The sequence below is a fragment of the Camelina sativa genome, chromosome 17 (genome assembly GCF_000633955.1).
Source record: "Camelina sativa cultivar DH55 chromosome 17, Cs, whole genome shotgun sequence".
Lineage (NCBI taxonomy): Eukaryota > Viridiplantae > Streptophyta > Magnoliopsida > Brassicales > Brassicaceae > Camelina > Camelina sativa.
In genome coordinates, this window is record NC_025701.1 from 5,562,641 (window position 1) to 5,581,652 (window position 19,012).

A 19,012-nucleotide genomic window follows, 5' to 3' on the forward strand; every position below is an offset into this window, starting at 1 on the left:
TATTTTAAAACTGTTTATTTCATGACTTCTTCAAGGATATAATTAAGAATTAACTTGGTTTGTGAAGATTTGTTGTTGTTGTTTGTTGTCAAAGAGATTGAAGAAAGAGTCTAAAGTAAAATATTGGCATTTTCTCGTTGGTTTCGTTATATCTTGGATTTGATTACATTTGTTTTGTTCATTGTGGCATCTAATGGTTGTCGTTACGTGGATCATGCATGCATTTATAATTACAAACATAATCTTCTTATATATAACTTCTCAAAGTCTTGTTATAAATAAGTTGTACTCTCATTTGCTAATTTCCGCGGGTAATATCACTATGGGCCGTTATTAGGCCCAATATATACCAACAAGAAATCAGTTCACAATATAAAAGCCCAACATCAATTTTTTTTTTGTTTGTTCTTCCAATCATTACTCAGATCAGAGTAGTTCACTAATTCTGATTGCGATTTGGATTGAAATGAGTTCGATCTCTGGGTTAGTGGAAGATGAGATCAGTTCGTTTTTCGAATCATCACCACCTCTGAAGAACAAGGAAGAGATCGTAGCGAAGCTTAATCAGTTCATTGAGCTGAATACTTCGCGCCAAGGTGAGATCAGAATTGTATATATGTGTGACATTTTGATTTCTGGATGATTTATAGATGCGTTTTAATATATTTTTTTCAGGAGAAAAGAGGAGGATCGTGTGTGTGACTTCAGGTGGAACTACAGTTCCATTGGAGCAAAGATGTGTAAGGTATATCGATAATTTCAGCTCTGGCAATAGAGGTGCTGCGTCTACTGAGTAAGAGTTTTGAGTCTTTTCATTTCAAATTAATTCTAAAATCGTATGGCAAAAAAGATTCTTGAATACAAAATTGGATTTTTGATTTTAAGGAACTTCGTTAAGGCTGGATATGCTGTGATCTTTCTGTATAGGAGGTATGTAACTCTAGTTTTATAATTGTGTATTGCTGAAAGATGATGAGTGGTATTAGATTTGCTGGTAATGAGTGGTATTAGATTTGCTTCTTGATATTGGTTTTATTTTATGTGGTCTTTTAGGGGAACTTGCCAACCGTTTTGCCGATCTCTTCCCGATGATCCATTCCTTGAATGTTTTGAGTTTCCGGATGCCAAAAGCATTCGAGGTTCTTCATTACACTCTCTTTTCTCAATCTTTATCTTGATGTGTACTTATGTATCTTTGCTCATCTTTTGATTGTATTTTCAGTTCATGAGTCTCATTCTGAAGCTGTCAAGATGGCTGTTATGGACCAGCAAGCTGTATGTGTTTTTCTTTTACAAAAAGTTATTATTTTTTTCTGTTTCTTGTTTTGAGTTTGTGTAGTAACCTTGCAAATTAACATTGCAGGCAGTAGAAGAAGGTCGTTTACTAAAACTCCCGTTCTCAACCATATATGAATATCTCCAGGTTCTTGAATCTTAGACCAGCTACTTTAGTTTATCTTTCTTGTTTTGTCTTGACGACCCAAACAAACCAATAGAATTTCTCTTCAACAGAGCTGCAACTGAAAATTACTTTCTGTTTTGTGAATGTTTCTGGTTAATATTGGGGATACAAACAGATGTTACGGTTGATGGCAACGGCATTGAAAGATGTCGGTTCATGTTCAATGTTTTATCTTGCTGCTGCTGTATCTGACTTCTATGTGCCATGGAATAGCATGGTAAGAAGAGTCTCATATCCCTTGTGATTAATTATGGCTACATAGTTCTTGTGTCTAATAATAGTTTATATATTTCTGGTGAAACTAGACAGAGCACAAAATACAATCAGGATCTGGTCCTTTGGACATAAGACTAGCTCAAGTCCCTAAAATGCTTTCAGTCTTGAGATCAAATTGGGCTCCAAAGGCTTTCTGCATATCATTCAAGGTCAAATGTTTCTCTCCTCTAGTCTCACTTGTATTAAATTCTTCAAAATTCGATAATTGATACGGAATTCTGTATCCCCAGCTTGAGACAGACTCAAAGATATTGATAGAGAAGGCTACAAAGGCTCTACAAAAGTACAAAGTTCACGCAGTTGTAGCCAATGAGCTGTCAACACGCAAGGAAGAGGTTGTGGTTGTTTCAAGCAGTGGTAACGTCGTGGTGAGACGTGATCCCGGCAAGCCTGAATCTATTGTAGAAGATAATCTCATTCGTCTCATCGTAGATCGACACTCAACTTACATCAAAGAATCTCACACTTGATCATCTCCTTCTAAGACGAGAGAAGTTTCAATCTTTCACAGACGTGTTGGATGTGGATATGTGTATGATGAGCTTATGTTTTTTTTTGTCTTTTCTCATGTTCGGGCTATATGAATAAACTGATCCTAGAATGGAGTATTTGATTCAAATACTTTCAACAAATAAATGAACGAACCTATCTATCCTGTTAAGGCTGACTTAGTCCACAATGAAGGTTTTAAGTTTGGTTTACTGATTCAAACCGCCGGTTCGGGTCAACAAAATAAAAGTTTTGAGGGTGAAATTGTAAAAAGAAACGTCTGAGAGAGAAAAAAAAAAGGAACCTGTCAGACCGCCGTGCGACCACCCCGGCAAGGTAGAACCGAGCCGAGTAACGATCCTCTACAGCACCGGATGCGTCCGAGGACGATCGTAGCCGTTAATCACGCTCTGATCGCACGGTCATGGTTCATCAACCAGGGTTAAGGGCCTGTCTCCTTAGAAATCAAGGAAACAGAGGTACGAGCCTATAGAACAGATCCTGTTCAAGTAAGGTCGTGACCATTGATGGTTTCTGTCCCTATATAAAGAACTTTGTTTTTCTACAATCTTTCCGATGTGGGACTTTGACACTCTTATTTCCACACTAAAACCAAACAGCTTATGACACGTGTATTTAATAATTTAGAAATTGAAAAATAAATTTGAAAGTCTGAAACCCAACAAGTTGTTTCCTCAGTATCATAAGCTTTATGAGTTTAAACCTTAAAGATATACAAAACATCATAACATCTAATTCAGTTGTCCAGGATATATAGTAGTTACAAAAACTACAGAACCTATTCAAAACGAGCAAAAGAAAATTATTTGTTCTTTAGCTTCAACAACCAAAGGCTTTTCCTTAGGTGAGTCCTTTAAAGATTCCTCTCGTGTGGCTTTAACCAAGGAAATCCAAAGAAATCGGTTCCTCTAGCACCCTGAAAAAGAAACATAATCACAGCTTCAAAATCATCATCCATTCACTTTAAAACCATAAAAAGAAACATAAGTCGTGTTTGGATTGTCTCCCTTACCCGGTTACCACCAGATCTGCGAGTGTGAGTAGCCGGGAATAGTCCAGTGTCATCAAATTCGATAGCCTTTGGATTCTGCTAGCAATCTCAACCTGCGGTTTCCATGGCATATAAAAACTATATCTGTTTTTCTTTCTTTACCAACAATGTATTATATCATATTCATCCCTTCTGTTCAACACATTTCCCGTCCAGGCTATGAGTCCAAATGCATAGATATATATCCCTTGGATACACCTGTGATGAATTTATGACCTGTTTTTTATTGAATGATTTGCTGGGAAGAGATCAACCTAGACATAACTGAATCAGTCATGGTATGGCCCTTTTTTTTATCTTTGATTAACCCAACTTAGTGCTTTTTTTCAAATAAGCGGTGATATGGGGAGTTTTCAAGTGTTACCTTAAAATCGATACGGCTCCCGGAGCTCCTGAGTCCTGACCAGGTTAAGTGCACAGGCCAAAATACGTGTCAACGCCTGAATCAGTATTCAGTACCCTGCACAATAAGGGCAATCATTGATTATTGAACAAGACATTTTTGTTACCCATGCAACACTGAGAGTCCAAAGCTCCCAACACTGAAAGTCTAAAGTGTTCTACGATAGTGAAACTGTTTTAGTATGGGTGGAAAATCTCAAAGTTACCTGCGTCTTCACTATGGGTGCTGAAGATGAGATCTGCTCTTAAGAAGTTTATTTCCTTTAAACTCTTCACAAAAATCCCTTGCGACTGGTCAGGACCATAAGCAAAGACAGTTTTAGACCACCCCCTTCAACCGTCTCTATTGTTCGTGCTAGTAGATTTGGAGTTAGAGCTTCAAAATCTGATTGTATCAAAGACACAAAATTAAACGTGAAAGAAAATAAATATGCGTAAAATAGTTCACAAAGTAAGGTTCCATCATTCTCGACATGGAAAGACCAAAAGAAACTCACACTAAAGAATGTGTTAACCCATTAACTAGGCTTCAATTAAGCTCTTAATAACAAGGTTTCAGGTAAAAGCTTTAACTTTGGCAAATATCTAATTTAGTCTAAAAATCGAACCTGCTAATGTCGAGCCTGTTCATGTAGCACCATAGCACACTTGACCACACGATTTTGACAAAGTGTGATGAAGATTAACTATCTACGTTCGTCTACCTTCGTCCTCATCCTCGCACCAGTTTCTTTTTGTTACCTAACCTTAAAGCCCAAACCAAAATTCAATCAAGCACGCACAGGTTTTAGCTTATAGTAAAGCCAAAAGTCATAGGCTTTGCTATCTAATTGAGAAAAAAAAAAAACAAAAAACACAATTCGAATAAAAAGTTAGAAGCTTTCGATTCCATTACTTACACGGTTACACCCACTGATTCCAATTCCTTAACTGTAAAATTTAACAGAGAACGAAGCTGAAGAATGATGGTGAGATAAACGAGCAAAGAGGTAAAAAGAGAAGCTAGCTTTGATCTGTGTTAACCAAAGCAGAGAAGTCCGCCCTGAGTCAACCGTCAGTCAAAACCTTAAAAATCCTAGAAATCAATTCCTTATAACCGACCGGTTTGTTTCTTTTAACATTTTCCGGTTTTTGGTTATCGAGCGTTTTCTCCATGAACCGGAATTGGAAAAAAAAAAAAATCAATAACATGATCAACGGTGGATTACATACAAACAATGCATTATCAGATTAAGCTTATGTTATGATCAGTCAGATTAAGCTTAATTTATTTTTACTCACTTAGTACACGTCTTAACTAAGACATCGTGCTCTACCAAATTATAATTACATAGATCAACTGATTCATTTGTAAACTAAATTTTAGTTTCAAAAAACTTACATCTAACGCTAATGTTTTAATCATTTAATCAAGAATCATTCAAACTAATAAAGTATCTGATAAATCTTGTTATTTTTTAACGTAAAAAATGATATTGTCATTTTTATAAGATAACAATGACACATACAACACAAGAAGCCTTTCAAAAATTACACCTGATATAATAATTATAATATACTTTCAAATGATTCTAATCTGAATATTTTGGTTAGTAATATATGCTTTAAAATTTAAATTTCCTATCAGAATCATTCATGCAAAAGATAATTAGTTTGACACAGGATCCCACATCCATGTACATAATTAAATTTTGATGCACAACATACATTAGGTTTTTTTTTTTGACAACCACAACATACATTAGTTAGTATACAACTTTTGTACAGCTTATTTTATGATCAGTCAAGTAAGAATAAAATAGCTTTGAATTTGCTATTTGACATTCTGTCATGTTGTCACTTAAATCATTTGGATTTCCAATTTTATCATAAACCAATTAGATCAATGAGAGTTATATTGAATCGTAAATATTTGTATTTCACAAAAGCCAGAATTTCAATTAGAAGTAGAATATTTACTAGTATTTACCAAATAATGATGCACAAAATAGCCAACTAATTGCATTAGATTAAGCTTATTTTTACTTGTCACTTAGTTAGTACACGTCTTCTAATAAATCATGTAGTTTATAAAAGAAACTAAAAGAACTCTGTGATGAGTGTGCTCCACCAAATTATATTTTCAATATCAACTGAATCATTTATAAACAAACTTATTTACTGGTAAAACCTCTATAAATTAATATTATTAGGACTATAACATTTTTTTAATTTATAGTAATATTAATTTATCTATAAATTAGATAAATTAATATTTATTATTTTATATTATAAAATAATAAATATTAATTTATAGATATATATATATTTTTTAATTGTTTAAATTCTTGAAAATTATTAGTTGAGACAACTTTAGCAAAAAAAAAAAAAGACTTTTGGATGTTATAAATTTTAAGGTTTTAGAAATGAATTTTTAATATTTAGAAATCATTAGTGAGCATAAATTACAAATATTATAAACAGTATCACTTATACACATGGCATACATAAATTCAAATTTATGGATAATAATATCAATTGTTGTATTTTAATAGTCTATAAAACTATCAAAATGAAAGTAATGCATATCTAAATATTTTAAATTTTTAAAAAATTAGTTACTTTTTATGACATTATAGTTTGAAAATATAACATAACAATTGTTTTATAGATATTAGCTTTGGAAAAAAAAACAAAATTTGAAAACATACATTAGTATATTAGTGTATATATATATATATATATATATGTAACATTACATGATTATCAATTTATGATATTATTGGAACTATAATTTACAAGAAAATTTCAAAAATATTATTATCTTAGGCCATGAATGAAATGAGTTTTTAAATTGGATTTTAGCTTTTGGTTTTTAGATTTTAGTTTTTGGTTTCTAAATATTTGGTTTCTGGTTTTTTGTTAGAAAGTAGTATAAAAAGCAAAAAAATAATAATAATAAATTTTGAAAAATGGAAAAAGAAAACATTCAGGATTAGAAACACTAGTATAAGATGGGTTTTCTTTATAAATGCTTAAAATCTCCCAAAAACTAGATTCCCTAATTTTTAGAGAAACCAATTTGATAAAATCTTGAATGACAGTAAATTATATTTTTTGAAAAACCAAAAGCAAAATCTACTAAAAAACTTGTAATCATTCAAGATCTTCTTGTCTTATCAACTTTTGCTATTTTTCATACTGACCCAATTTAGAACCAGCAAAATTTATAAATTTATAAAGTATTAAATCAGGGAGGTTTTACTGTATTTATCATCTTAATAAGACTGACTGACTCAGTCCACAAATGAAGGTTCGAAGTTGGGTTTACCGATTCAAACCGCCGGTTCGGGTCAACACGGTCTTCACCGCGGTTTTCGAGAGAGATAATTTTAATTTAAATAATTTTGTTTGAGTTAAAATTAAAAAGTTTTTATTGGAGAGGGGCAGAGAAAGAGAAACAACAACGACAACAATAAAAAAGAAATTAGAGCTTTCTTCATCGGTCTTCGTCTCGGTCATTTGTCGTTTCTCTCTACAATTTTTTTTTTGATTAGTTCGCGATCTTCTTCGTCTCTCTCTCTTTGTCTCCGGTCAATCTTCTTTGTTCGATCCGTCGATCGGAGATTTTGACTGGAGGAGATTTTAAGAAGTTCTGAAGAAGAAATTGGCAGATCGCAGCTATGTCGTACTCCGATTCCGATTCGTCGTCTCAGGCTGGTGGCGAGTACAAGAATTTCCGGCAGATTACTCGTGAACGTGAGTTCCTTCTCGATCTTCAATTTTTATATGTATTTTTTGACTCTCGTTGATTCGGATTGACTTGTCGATTTTTTTTCTGTATTCTCGTGATCTATATCTGATTCCGAATTTTGCGGAGCAGTTCATTTTCCAGTTCTGATTGTTTCATTTTTGATTCTGAGTACTACGTTCGTGAGAAAGAGAAATGTGTAGGTTGTCTCGGAATTTTGAGTTCAATTAGTCTCGGAATTTGCATTTGGGACAGTTTTTTTGAATTTGGGGTTCGAAAAGGTTATAATTAAGATTTAAGATGAGGTTTATGGATTTTATATTAGAATTGACAAGCATGATTCTCTCAAGGAGATGTCAATAGAGCTGAAATGGTGATACATTTTAACCAAATGCTGCTTATCGGACACTTAGGAACAGAAACTGTTGACATGTTTGTGATGTTGTATTGTGTATAATGAAGGGCAGGCATGGTCTTCTGTTTAGTGTTTGAGAAAAAAGCTTTGAGACGAACGGTTGTGGATTTTTTTTTGTAGTTACATTGTAGAGTTACAGGGTGTGTAGTTCATGTTATGTATCCTTGGGTCTGAAGCTTTGACTGCTGTCATTGCTCCTTTCTCTGAAGGCTCTATTAGTTTTGGTGAGGCTTTCTCTATTGGTAGTGTATCTGATCGCTTACATTTCTTTATTTCCCAGGACTCTTGTATGAGATGCTTAGATCTGCGAAGACAGGGAGCTCAAAATCCACCTGGAAGGTATGTTTTCGTCTACTTTCACCTTGGGCTGCCCAGATTATGTGGTTCACTTTTAGGTTGTTACCTAAACATTCGGCTTAATTTTCTTCCTTGTTCGCATTTTAGGTACTAATCATGGACAAACTCACTGTCAAGATAATGTCATACGCCTGCAAAATGGCTGATATCACACAGGAAGGAGTTTCACGTGAGAATGAAGTATTTTTATAAATATTCTAGGTCAATATGATGCTTTTTTTGGGAATAACTTAATTGGCGTAAGCTATCATTTCTCTGTAGTTGTTGAAGACATATTTAGACGAAGACAACCTCTACCTTCAATGGATGCGATTTATTTCATCCAGCCAACTAAAGAGAAGTAATTCATTTTTTATGCTCCTGTGATGCGTTCCAATAATGTGGCATTTGTTATTTCCTCTTGTATTAATGTTTGATTCTGCTTCATCAGCGTCATCATGTTCTTGTCAGACATGTCTGGGAAATCACCCTTGTACAAGAAGTAAGGAAATGATTCCCTGATAGTTATCTGATCTATCTTAGATACAATCTCTTTAAAGTACTGATTTTCTTATTTGTTCCTCTGCATCTGTGAAGGGCATTTGTTTTCTTCAGTTCACCGGTTTCCAAGGAGCTGGTTGGTCACATCAAAAAGGATTCGAGTGTGTTACCTCGGATTGGAGCATTGAGAGAGGTGTATATTGCAAAAAAATCATACTTTCTAGTGTATACTGATTGCTGCTATTCAATTCTGTGTTATAGAGCTGTGATAACATCCATATCGATAACTTGTCATTCAATTTTATTTTACAGATGAATTTGGAGTTTTTTGCTATTGATAGCCAGGTAATTGGTTTGTGCACTTTAGCCGCTTTTATATTACTCTCTATCATATGGTCTGAAATGCAGTGTCATATGTGGTATCATGTTGTTCGTGTATGTTTCATGATGTGAAAGAGGGTTGAAATAGAAACATAACTTATACAGGGTTTCATCACTGATCATGAGAGAGCTTTAGAGGATCTTTTCGGTGACGAAGAAACTTCTCGAAAAGGCGATGCATGTTTGAATGTTATGGCTTCTCGAATTGCCACGGTCTTTGCTTCACTACGGGTACCAATCATTTTTCTGACGTTTAATGACTATTATCTGCGGATGATTCTTCTGAATCATTTTGGACGTGACAGGAATTTCCAGCAGTACGATACCGAGCTGCAAAGTCACTTGATGCATTGACAATGACTACTTTGCGCGATTTAATCCCCACAAAGCTTGCAGCTGGAATCTGGAATTGTCTGGCAAAACATAAACAATCGATTGAAAATTTCCCTCAGACGGAAACGTGCGAGCTCCTCATCCTTGATAGATCCATAGACCAGGTTTAGAACTGTTCATTGGATTTAAATTTAATGAGTCCTTCCTTTTTTTTTTTAAATACTCAAGATTGTATCCATTTACTTATGTCGCTCATGCTTTCTCCTCTACATATGATATATGATTAGTAGCATCTGCTTGTTTTGAATGTTTAGATTGCCCCTATTATACATGAGTGGACTTATGATGCTATGTGCCACGATTTACTGGACATGCAAGGGAACAAATATGTACATGTGGTAAGTTCATTTCTTTGCTGTATAAGATATTGTGATCTTGTGGTGGCTCTCTTCCTGGATACTCCATGTGATGTTCTTTTAGTTTTTAGATTCCAAGCAAATCAGGCGGACAACCAGAGAAGAAAGATGTGCTCTTGGAGGAACACGATCCTATTTGGCTAGAGCTTCGACATGCACATATAGCAGATGTGAGTCTGATGCCTAGGTCTTTATTTCACTTTGGTATTGGACAAAAAGTTAATCCTCTTGACCTGTGTTTTTGATCAGGCTAGTGAAAGATTGCATGACAAGATGACTAACTTCTTATCGAAAAACAAAGCTGCTCAGCTTCAGCATGGTAAGAGGTAGGTATTACTTTATTTTTGTAGTAAATGTAAATTGAGCATTTATTACACTTCCCCTGAACTGGTGGAACCGGATTATACTGTTGGATTCTGTCCTCTTGTCGTTCAGGTTGATCACACTCTGTGTTGATCTACGTACTATAACTTATTTGATTGGAGAAGAACTTTCAATTTTGCTCTCCCTAATCAAATTTATTCGTCTCTTTTTTAGAGATGGAGGTGAGCTTTCTACAAGGGATCTGCAGAAGATGGTTCAAGCGTTGCCACAGTACAGTGAACAAATTGACAAGCTCTCGCTCCATGTAGAGGTAATTCGGTAGTTATGTGCACCGCTCCCTTGTCTTTTCTTGTTACGTCCACCACCACTTCAAATGTGATAAGCCTCTAGTTCGTTTCTTTAAATTCTATAACTTTCAATTTATGGTGGTGCCACACACAAGTACTCTATTAGTCTGCATCATTTGGTTAACATTTCACATGATTTAATGTCTAAAAGCTGTCTGTAGATGTCCAAAGTTACCGCTTCTTATGCTATTTTTCTCTGAGCTTCGAATGCATATAACTCTTTCTTATCGTTGCAGATTGCTAGAAAACTCAACGACCTTATCAGAGAACAGGGTCTTCGGGAGCTTGGACAACTTGAACAAGACCTTGTTTTTGGTGATGCTGGGATGAAAGATGTGATTAAATATTTGAGTACGCAAGAGGTTCGTATCCAGTTAATAGTGGTTATTTAGTACTGTAAATTGAGACATTCAGCTGTCGAGCTTTATATTTTTTTTTAACTCATGTACAGGAGGCAAGCCGTGAAGGTAAGTTACGCCTGTTGATGATCCTTGCAACAATTTACCCTGAAAAGTTTGAAGGTGAAAAGGGTCTAAATCTAATGAAGGTACTTGGGCTCTTAGTGCTTCTGGATCTTTGTTTGACTCCCATCCACCCCATCTAAGTCTTTATTGCTTTGGTTTATAGTTGGCCAAACTCCCATCTGATGACATGACCGCGGTAAACAATATGAGACTACTTGGTTCAGCTGTCGATGCCAAAAAGAGTATCTCGGGAGGTTTCACTTTGAAGTTTGATCTTCACAAGGTAACGTCTTCTCTCCGAATCTTCCACCTATATACAAAAATATATACATCTTCTTAATATTCCCTATTAACGGCTGCAGAAAAAACGAGCTGTCAGGAAAGAGCGCCAAGAGGAAGCAGCATGGCAGTTATCTCGGTTTTACCCCATGATTGAGGTACTAATCGCAAATGGCTTTGTTAATTTTCCTTAAGAAGACTTGCATAGGACACTACTTTAAAAAATTTTAGCATATAATACAAGTTTTCGTGTGCTTACTGTTTTTTCATTCTGGAATTTGCCAGGAACTCATCGAAAAACTTAGCAAAGGAGAATTGCCAAAAGAGGATTTCCCATGTATGAATGAACCAAGCCCAAGTTTCCATGGATCAACTTCACTTCCATCAGCAGCAAGTAGTAGTCAAGGTCAAGCTGCTCAGTCCATGAGATCAAGACGCACACCAACATGGGCGAAACCTCGAGGTTCAGATGATGGATATTCAAGGTAAACTGTTTTTAAACAATCCAATATGAATAAAACCTAAACATAAGTTGGGTTGTTTGTCAAACTTCATAACTTCTTTGTGTTAGCAAAGTGCAACCCTAAGCCACCTAAAACTATGCGTCTCATTGTTCATTTGCAGAGTTTTCGTTCTTCCTCGCATCATTTTAGAACAGTGAAAAGGAAACTTCTTAACTTGAATTGTTTTTTCTTTCTTGCAGTGATTCGGTACTGAGACATGCGTCAAGCGATTTCAGGAAGATGGGACAGAGAATATTTGTGTTCATTGTTGGGGGAGCGACTAGATCAGAGGTTAGAAACTATGATAGACGACTTTCATCGTTGGAACTCAAATCAAACCATAAAATTCAGATATAGTTGCTGATCACATTTCCTGGAATCTTTGATTTTCAGTTAAAAGTATGCCACAAACTATCGACAAAACTCAAAAGAGAAGTAATCCTTGGGTCTACAAGCCTCGACGATCCTCCACAGTTCATAACGGTAAGCCACACACATACTTGACATTGAGACATCTGGGAAACTTTTGAAATCATCCTCTCAGTTTAAGTAATCTTCTCTTTCCTCTTTGTGTCCCACAGAAATTGAAGCTTCTGACTGCAAATGAGTTATCAATAGACGATCTCCAAATATGAGAATCCAGATCTCAAATCAAATCCTTGTCTTTGTTCTCTTATCTCCCAATCTAATTTGTAACCAAGTGAACAAAAAAAAAAGGATAAAATTATCAGATTATGAGATCATGACACTGTAAGTGTATTGTTTGTCGTCGGATAAGTATGTAAAGCAACTCATAAAGTTGACTTCTAGATCTTTGGCTATTGTCTTGTTACATTCGATTGTGTAAATCACTTAAATCCTTCTTTGCTTTTTCAAAAGTTTATCTTTTGTACGTCATTCAGTTAAATATTTCTTATGGTGAATCATTCATTACAATACAACACAAATGTAGTCTAACAAGTAACAAACACCAAGGCATTCAAAGTTGAACTAAACACTAACTATCTTCGGATTAGTAGAGTCTTTGGTGAGCTGTTCTTCAGCTTTCCTCTTCTTCTTTGTTACTGACACCAAACTCTTGACATAAGAGATGTAACTGTCCACGTTGAATTTCCTTTTGCAACCCGCGTAATTCATGTACCGTATCTTCCCAAAAACCGGCCTCTCTTTCCACCCCTAATAAGAATCAAAATAAGAATCAGATTTAATCACACGCATGATATTCTCCAATCTATTCTACTATCACTTTTAGTCAAGTAAGAGGAGAAAACGAAAGAACCTGATCATGAACGCCGCATATAGACCACATACACCCAACATATCCACTAGGGTCACGACCATCGATCTCATACTACATCAACACAAGGATATGTGGTAGATCCGTGGATACAAAACGAAAAGGGTCAGAATGAAATTAAGTTGGAAGCAAACCTTGTTATTTAGATAGATGGATATTGAGAGAGCCTCTTCAGGTCCCTTGGTCCATTCTAGAATTTTCTTCGCCCAATACATTCTGCAATGTAATGTTGATAAATGTCACTTAATACCATCTTTGCTTTATATAGCACAGTCAAAGATCTAGTTATGATTTTACTTACCTCATGAAACCGTGCATTTTCCCTTGATAAACCATCTCTAACTGTGAAGCATTCCATAACTGTCAAGATTCAACAAAATAACGCATGAAATGCAAATGAAAATCAAAGCTACAGACAAACTATGCGACGAGAAATTAGTGACTTACAGGATCTGCTGTCTGTCCCTTCTCTAACTGCTCCAGCCTACAATATTAATACCCTTGAAGGTAAATATAGAAGATAAAGGAAGATTTTATTTCCAAAAGAAACTAGGAGTAAAGGACTGTACGAGTAAACGTGTTCCCTCTTATCAGAAGCATGATCCATTAATGACTTGCGTGCCCACTCCCAAGCTCCTTCCAAAGAATCATAATGAGGTTGATAGTAGCAAAAATTATCGGAGAGTTCTCTTCGCACAATCATTTCTTCCAAGAATGTGTCTACCGCCTGTAATGGACAAACATGCAAATACCAAACTAAGAGCGTGAACAAGAGGTAACATTAACAACAAACAGAGAAAACTGCCCACGTATAAACATTCAAAGTATGATTGGCTTATGAACCTGAGGGGAAGTAGTCCGGACTTTACGTGCCTCTAAGGCACATCGCTGAGCCGATATCTGCCCGAAATGTAGATAAGGAGAGAGACCAGAGAGTGCTTTCGGCTTCACTGGATTATTCCTGTCCGTTGAATAATTCTTCAACCTTTTCGTCAAGAACCCATCTTTAGCCCCCATCAATACTTCCATCCCCGCATCTTCTCCTGGCAGACACCATTCAATCTCAGGAACTTCTGCACCCTCCCTATCCACAAATCATAATCACCATAGAACTCTCAAATCTTAAAGAACCATATATGAAGCAGGCGTTATTAAACAGATTAAACAGCACCTAACCTTACAACTTTATCAATGAGACTATCCCAATCCACCTTATCCACCATCCCAGCCCACTTCTTCGTTGGCGGTTCGAGTATAGGAAACTCAATGAGGTAATCAGGTAGTAGTTTGTTGATCTTACCCCGTATAGTTCTAGCACTGTACTCCAATTTACCAGAAGCAGCCCACACTGGAACTACATTGTGAGCATCAACCTCATGTATCGCTAATGACTCACTAGTTCTCTTAACAACCTCATCTTTACAACTCCTGATTTCTCGTAAAGGAGAGAAATCAGTAACCAGATGTGAAGCTCCACACTCTTCTATGAAATTAGGGATTGTCTCCTTTGCATCTCCCTGAAATTGTTACATCGTAAAGCTCATCTTGAGATAAGTAAAGAACAAAACTTTACAGCTAAAATTCAATAAAACCTATCAAATTCTAAAGTTAATAATCAAAGTCTAAATCGCTTCATCTACCATCTCATTCCCATAGATAACAAGAACGTAAAAAAACCTAACTTTTTCCTCTATGATTCCTGAAATTTTAAATTGGGTTTGATGTGAGATCGAGCTCTGAACTCACCTGTAATAGAAAAAACGGAACTTGAAGAGAATCGATTTGACGGTGAAGCTGGCGCAAACCCTTTAACATAAACCCTAATTGCCTCGCCTTTGCGCCCAGAAATTGATCGAACAAATTGAACACGACGGCCACCGGCGCGTTGGTTCTGTTCGCCAAATCGACGGCGTGAATCAACGCCCAGTTATCTCTCAACCGTTGATCCCTAAACATCCAGTAAACTACAGGACCCACCGTTTGATCCGACGGTTGCCATGAGCCTTTCTTTAAGACCCGGATCCGACCCGTTTGAACCGAGATTGACGACGCCATACGGAGAAGAAGAGACTAGATCTTTTCGGATTCCCACTAATGTGCGAAGGCGGAGGATGCTTAAACGACGAAGCGCGCGACGTCTTCGAAAAAATGGAGGGAAGACAACAATGCACTGTTTGAGTTTGTGGTTTAAATTTGATCTACGTGGATGATCTACACTCTTGACACGTGTGAGTTTCCTATTGCTTACCTTACTTCGCCTATTCACGAGATTCTTCGTAAGTCGTAAACATAAAAATTAATGGTTTACTCTTCAGAAGCATACTAATAGAAGAGTAAACACAAATATTCGATTGTGGTTAATTTCTTGAATCCACAACCATGTGAGATATGTACCTGACCCTAGTGATTAGTTATATTCTATGCAAGTTATTCTAGTCTTCACTTTGATAGTACACAGAATCTATCTTTAATATGTGTATCAAAGTGTAATTATAATGAAATCACTAAAAATAATCGCCGTTTTTAACATGATCGTCTTATTTCTACTACCCCATTATATTTGGTTTGTAATGTGTGTAGTATGTGTTACTGTGTATACATGTTCTTTATGACGTTCTTCTATATTTGAATCCATGAATATGTGTGTGCGTTGTGGTCAAGAACATCCTAACAAATCATTTGATTTCTTGGAATTGTTTATTCTGAATTGCTAAGAAGATAAACGTGTAAGTAAGTCTTTTTTAACGAATCAAATTTATATGATGGTGCTGATTAATGATGAAAAAAAGAAAAGAAGAATATATGGATTAATTGACCTATATAGTCTTGGTTCATCATGCCCTTTAAATTAAAAAGAAACTTAGATCAAATTATTCCTTCACATGCTCTCAATCGTGCTTATCTAGGGTTTACTCATTGTAATATCTTTAATACATAATTGGAAAACATACCTTCTGTTTTTATCATTATGCTTTTTTTTTTAGTTTTTATACGTACTGTTACTGTATTAAGTTTTTCATTTTATATCACATCATGAGGAATGATAATCGCTCTTTCCACAAACTGTCCCTAATAATTAAATTCATTATTATGGATAGCCTATCATAAGAACAAAATTCATGATTAATAGTATTTCACTTTCATTAATATGACCTCACTGATTTTTATTTTTTTATAAAAAGCATGGTAATTAATTAAACACATACTAATATATTAACACGATTCGTCCATAGTGGGTGAACAACATGTATTTGGTATTTAAACAGATATATAAACAATAACAAATGTGCTCAGAAGATTGGTTATTCCCACAATTACCATTATTTGATCTAACTTAGTGATTTTTTTTTTTTTTTACAGATTCCAAAATTTGCATTCCTTAGATTTACCTGTACTATTAGTATTAGTCTATAAGCATACCTACCATATCTTAATTTCTGATTCGATTCAGTAGTTAAAAGTTTATTTGACCTCAGCTATACCAAAATTTACATTATTTAAATGTAATAAAAGAAACTAAGATATACGTAAATGATTATATTGACCTTACCCATGGATTTCTAGACTCATGAAACTGAGGCTATTCCAGTCTTTTACATACAAAATTTTAATTAGAACAAAGACACTTGGGGTTGGGTGTGGGTTAATTATATTATAAGACCCTAATGACAGCCCCTAGCACTGCACAGAATCATTGTCTTATATACCTGATTTTCAATTTATCAACTTTATAGGCAGACAAAAGCTGATAATCAAGGAATTAAATAATAGTAATACATTATTAGATTACATGTACTGTATATGTTTGACTTATTTGTATTTACTTTCCATCTACCATGACAAAACCACCTATGGTTTAGCCAATGTATCATAATACAGCCATTAGAAAAAAAATGTAATCATAACATCAAAATAAAATTTAAAAAATAGATTACAAAAATATACATTTATACTATAAAACCATAATTTTTTTTTAACAGAATCGTTTTATGGTTTGTGTTGATCATTGATAGTGTATATATATATACCACTAGCTAATGAAACCTTTACCAGTATGATATGTATTAATTTTTCAAATATATAATTACAATCAAAAAGATAACAACAATATTACATGAAAATGGAACTTATTTGCAGATTATTTGAGGTGCTCGAAATAAACTAACATCTTTCTTTTTTTCCTTTTTTGTTAAAGGGTTTATAAAACTAACATTTTGGTTAACATCAATATATAACCATATGTAGGTTCTTATTTGAACTTGAGTAACAAAAAAAAAATGTCGAACACTATTATTAAGTTAGAGAAAAATTACATAGTTCTCAAACCAATTAAAACATTGATCGCGAGATAGTTGCGCTAAGATTATTTTAATTTGCAATATCTGTGGCAAAAAAAAAACTGATCATGTTTTCTAAAGATTGCTAGCTTTAATAATTACAAATCAAAATGATGTTTTAGTGTCCGCAATGTGGTTGTTATCATTCGTTATGTCGTCTACCCAAAGCTTACTCTTAACTCTATACTATAACCATAAAGGATTTTTCAAATCGATCGGTAATCATTTTAAAAATCCATGTTATATGTTTCAAAATACTAAATGACGTCAGTTGCATCATAAAGAAAACTGCGGAGTTCTATGTATCCAGTGGTCAAATACAGAGACGGTTTGACCGCACGTGCCAGTAGACACGAGTATAAAAAACATTCAGAACTTTGTCAGTGCAAAACGACGTAGTTTGTTTCTTTACTGATGGGAGACAATTTATCTGCTGCTACTCATACAACGTGGAATTTCGTAGACAAAGACACGTGTATCAATAATACTGGATAGTTTGTAGATTATGAAATCAAGCGTCCACCGCACACGAATGCAATCATCTCTGAGCCACTGATCTTGCCACGTGGTAGATATTATTCAGTAGCGCAATCAAATGCCCTAAATACAGCTAATTTTTTTTTTTTTTGGTTACACGTATAACAGTTTTGTTATTGTGTTGATGCATCTTTTTTAAAGTTTAACCATCAAGCTGGATACATGTAATGTAATCACATTAGTTCATATAGATGCAATATAAATCCTATAGACATATTTATAAACGAAAAAGGTATACACCCATTGCAATGATTGTTATAGATCTTTTACGCAAAACATACGTAATACTATACGTTAGAAAACGATCATACCTAATGCCATATATTTCTATAAGAAGAATGTGCACTATGGTATTTGTTTACTGAATATTATTATCATTATATATGCACTACGATATACAAATCAATATTTGGTTTTCTTAAAACAACATTTGAAATTTGTTCTACTGATTATTATTGCGTATTAAAAGAAGAAGACGTTGTCCTCATTCAAATCACATAAGATTATTCTTCATTTTATTTCTCCTTTTAGCTTTATTAAACCTTTTAACGTAAAAAAGAAAATCAAAATACTCATAGTCCATATAAGTCGAGAGAGATTTGGTGAGAAGTCAGCATTGCCGACAGGAAGTTCTGCCTCACCACCAAAATGGTGAAAAATACCAAACCAATAATTACAATAACTTTATTTTTGTTATAATTATATTAGTACATAATTACAGTACTATGTCACCTCTTTTTTCACGAATACAGATAGTATCTTATTTAATCATAGACAACAAAAAAAGCTTACGTTTCTATCAACGATAACGTACAAAGTGAACGCCGATGTATATATATTCTAATAAGGTTTTTTTGATTAATTACCTGATTTAAGTTTTGATTGTTTTTTTTTTGTTTTTGTTATATCAGCTACTCGAGGAGGTGGGTGAGGTGAATATAATGCCTAGCTAGAAAGTTCAAAATTTTACAAGGAGGAAAACAAAAGTGTATTTTTTTTTTTCATTTTTTTAGAAAAGTAGAATACTTTGCTATTTGTGGGGTATAAATATAATTATTGATTTCTACTTTTGGGGTTCCACCCTTGTTCAATCACCATAGTTACAAATTAC

At 34.6% G+C, this 19,012-nt stretch overlaps 3 protein-coding genes and 1 long non-coding RNA gene across 8 annotated transcripts; 2 read left to right on the top strand and 2 right to left on the bottom strand.

Annotated features, from left to right (window-relative positions):
- Positions 397-2,405, top strand: LOC104755502 (phosphopantothenate--cysteine ligase 1). Its single transcript, XM_010477903.2, has 9 exons — positions 397-596; positions 676-793; positions 886-930; positions 1,054-1,139; positions 1,223-1,275; positions 1,364-1,423; positions 1,578-1,679; positions 1,768-1,887; positions 1,969-2,405. Exons 1-9 carry the CDS (start codon positions 467-469, stop codon positions 2,206-2,208), a joined length of 954 nt encoding a protein of 317 aa, XP_010476205.1. The 5' UTR covers positions 397-466; the 3' UTR covers positions 2,209-2,405.
- Positions 2,953-4,737, bottom strand: LOC104755503. 5 transcript variants are annotated; one of them, XR_762234.2, is made up of 6 exons: positions 4,601-4,737; positions 4,310-4,447; positions 3,908-4,086; positions 3,664-3,759; positions 3,261-3,352; positions 2,953-3,164 (listed from the first exon to the last, which is right to left on the bottom strand). It is a non-coding gene; the product is annotated as an uncharacterized LOC104755503 (long non-coding RNA). The 5 variants fall into 5 exon arrangements; XR_762231.2 differs by having other exon boundaries at positions 3,261-3,497; XR_762232.2 differs by having other exon boundaries at positions 3,261-3,553.
- On the top strand, positions 7,137-12,564 carry LOC104755505 (SNARE-interacting protein KEULE). The gene is made up of 21 exons (XM_010477907.2): positions 7,137-7,439; positions 8,127-8,185; positions 8,291-8,372; positions 8,465-8,543; positions 8,634-8,684; positions 8,780-8,876; positions 8,996-9,028; positions 9,170-9,295; positions 9,370-9,561; positions 9,712-9,795; positions 9,885-9,983; positions 10,063-10,139; positions 10,351-10,447; positions 10,721-10,846; positions 10,936-11,031; positions 11,112-11,231; positions 11,311-11,385; positions 11,513-11,712; positions 11,931-12,021; positions 12,124-12,213; positions 12,312-12,564. The coding sequence occupies exons 1-21, from the start codon at positions 7,364-7,366 to the stop codon at positions 12,363-12,365; spliced, it is 2,004 nt and encodes a 667-aa protein (XP_010476209.1). The 5' UTR covers positions 7,137-7,363; the 3' UTR covers positions 12,366-12,564.
- LOC104755504 (deoxyribodipyrimidine photo-lyase-like) lies at positions 12,628-15,164 on the bottom strand. Its single transcript, XM_010477906.2, has 9 exons — positions 14,774-15,164; positions 14,204-14,544; positions 13,871-14,111; positions 13,597-13,754; positions 13,475-13,511; positions 13,329-13,387; positions 13,162-13,243; positions 13,010-13,081; positions 12,628-12,906 (listed from the first exon to the last, which is right to left on the bottom strand). Exons 1-9 carry the CDS (start codon positions 15,080-15,082, stop codon positions 12,721-12,723), a joined length of 1,485 nt encoding a protein of 494 aa, XP_010476208.1. The 5' UTR covers positions 15,083-15,164; the 3' UTR covers positions 12,628-12,720.

Coding starts and splice junctions, on each gene's coding strand:
- LOC104755505 (XM_010477907.2), top strand. CDS start 7,364: ATGTCGTACTCCGATTCCGATTCGTCGTCTCAGGCTGGTGGCGAGTAC. Junction 7,440..8,126: donor CCGGCAGATTACTCGTGAAC/GTGAGTTCCTTC, acceptor TTTATTTCCCAG/GACTCTTGTATGAGATGCTT. Junction 9,796..9,884: donor GGAACAAATATGTACATGTG/GTAAGTTCATTT, acceptor TTTAGTTTTTAG/ATTCCAAGCAAATCAGGCGG.
- LOC104755502 (XM_010477903.2), top strand. CDS start 467: ATGAGTTCGATCTCTGGGTTAGTGGAAGATGAGATCAGTTCGTTTTTC. Junction 794..885: donor AGAGGTGCTGCGTCTACTGA/GTAAGAGTTTTG, acceptor TTTGATTTTAAG/GAACTTCGTTAAGGCTGGAT. Junction 1,888..1,968: donor CTTTCTGCATATCATTCAAG/GTCAAATGTTTC, acceptor CTGTATCCCCAG/CTTGAGACAGACTCAAAGAT.
- LOC104755504 (XM_010477906.2), bottom strand. CDS start 15,082: ATGGCGTCGTCAATCTCGGTTCAAACGGGTCGGATCCGGGTCTTAAAG. Junction 13,755..13,870: donor TCCGGACTACTTCCCCTCAG/GTTCATAAGCCA, acceptor TGTCCATTACAG/GCGGTAGACACATTCTTGGA. Junction 13,388..13,474: donor AGGGACAGACAGCAGATCCT/GTAAGTCACTAA, acceptor GAATCTTGACAG/TTATGGAATGCTTCACAGTT.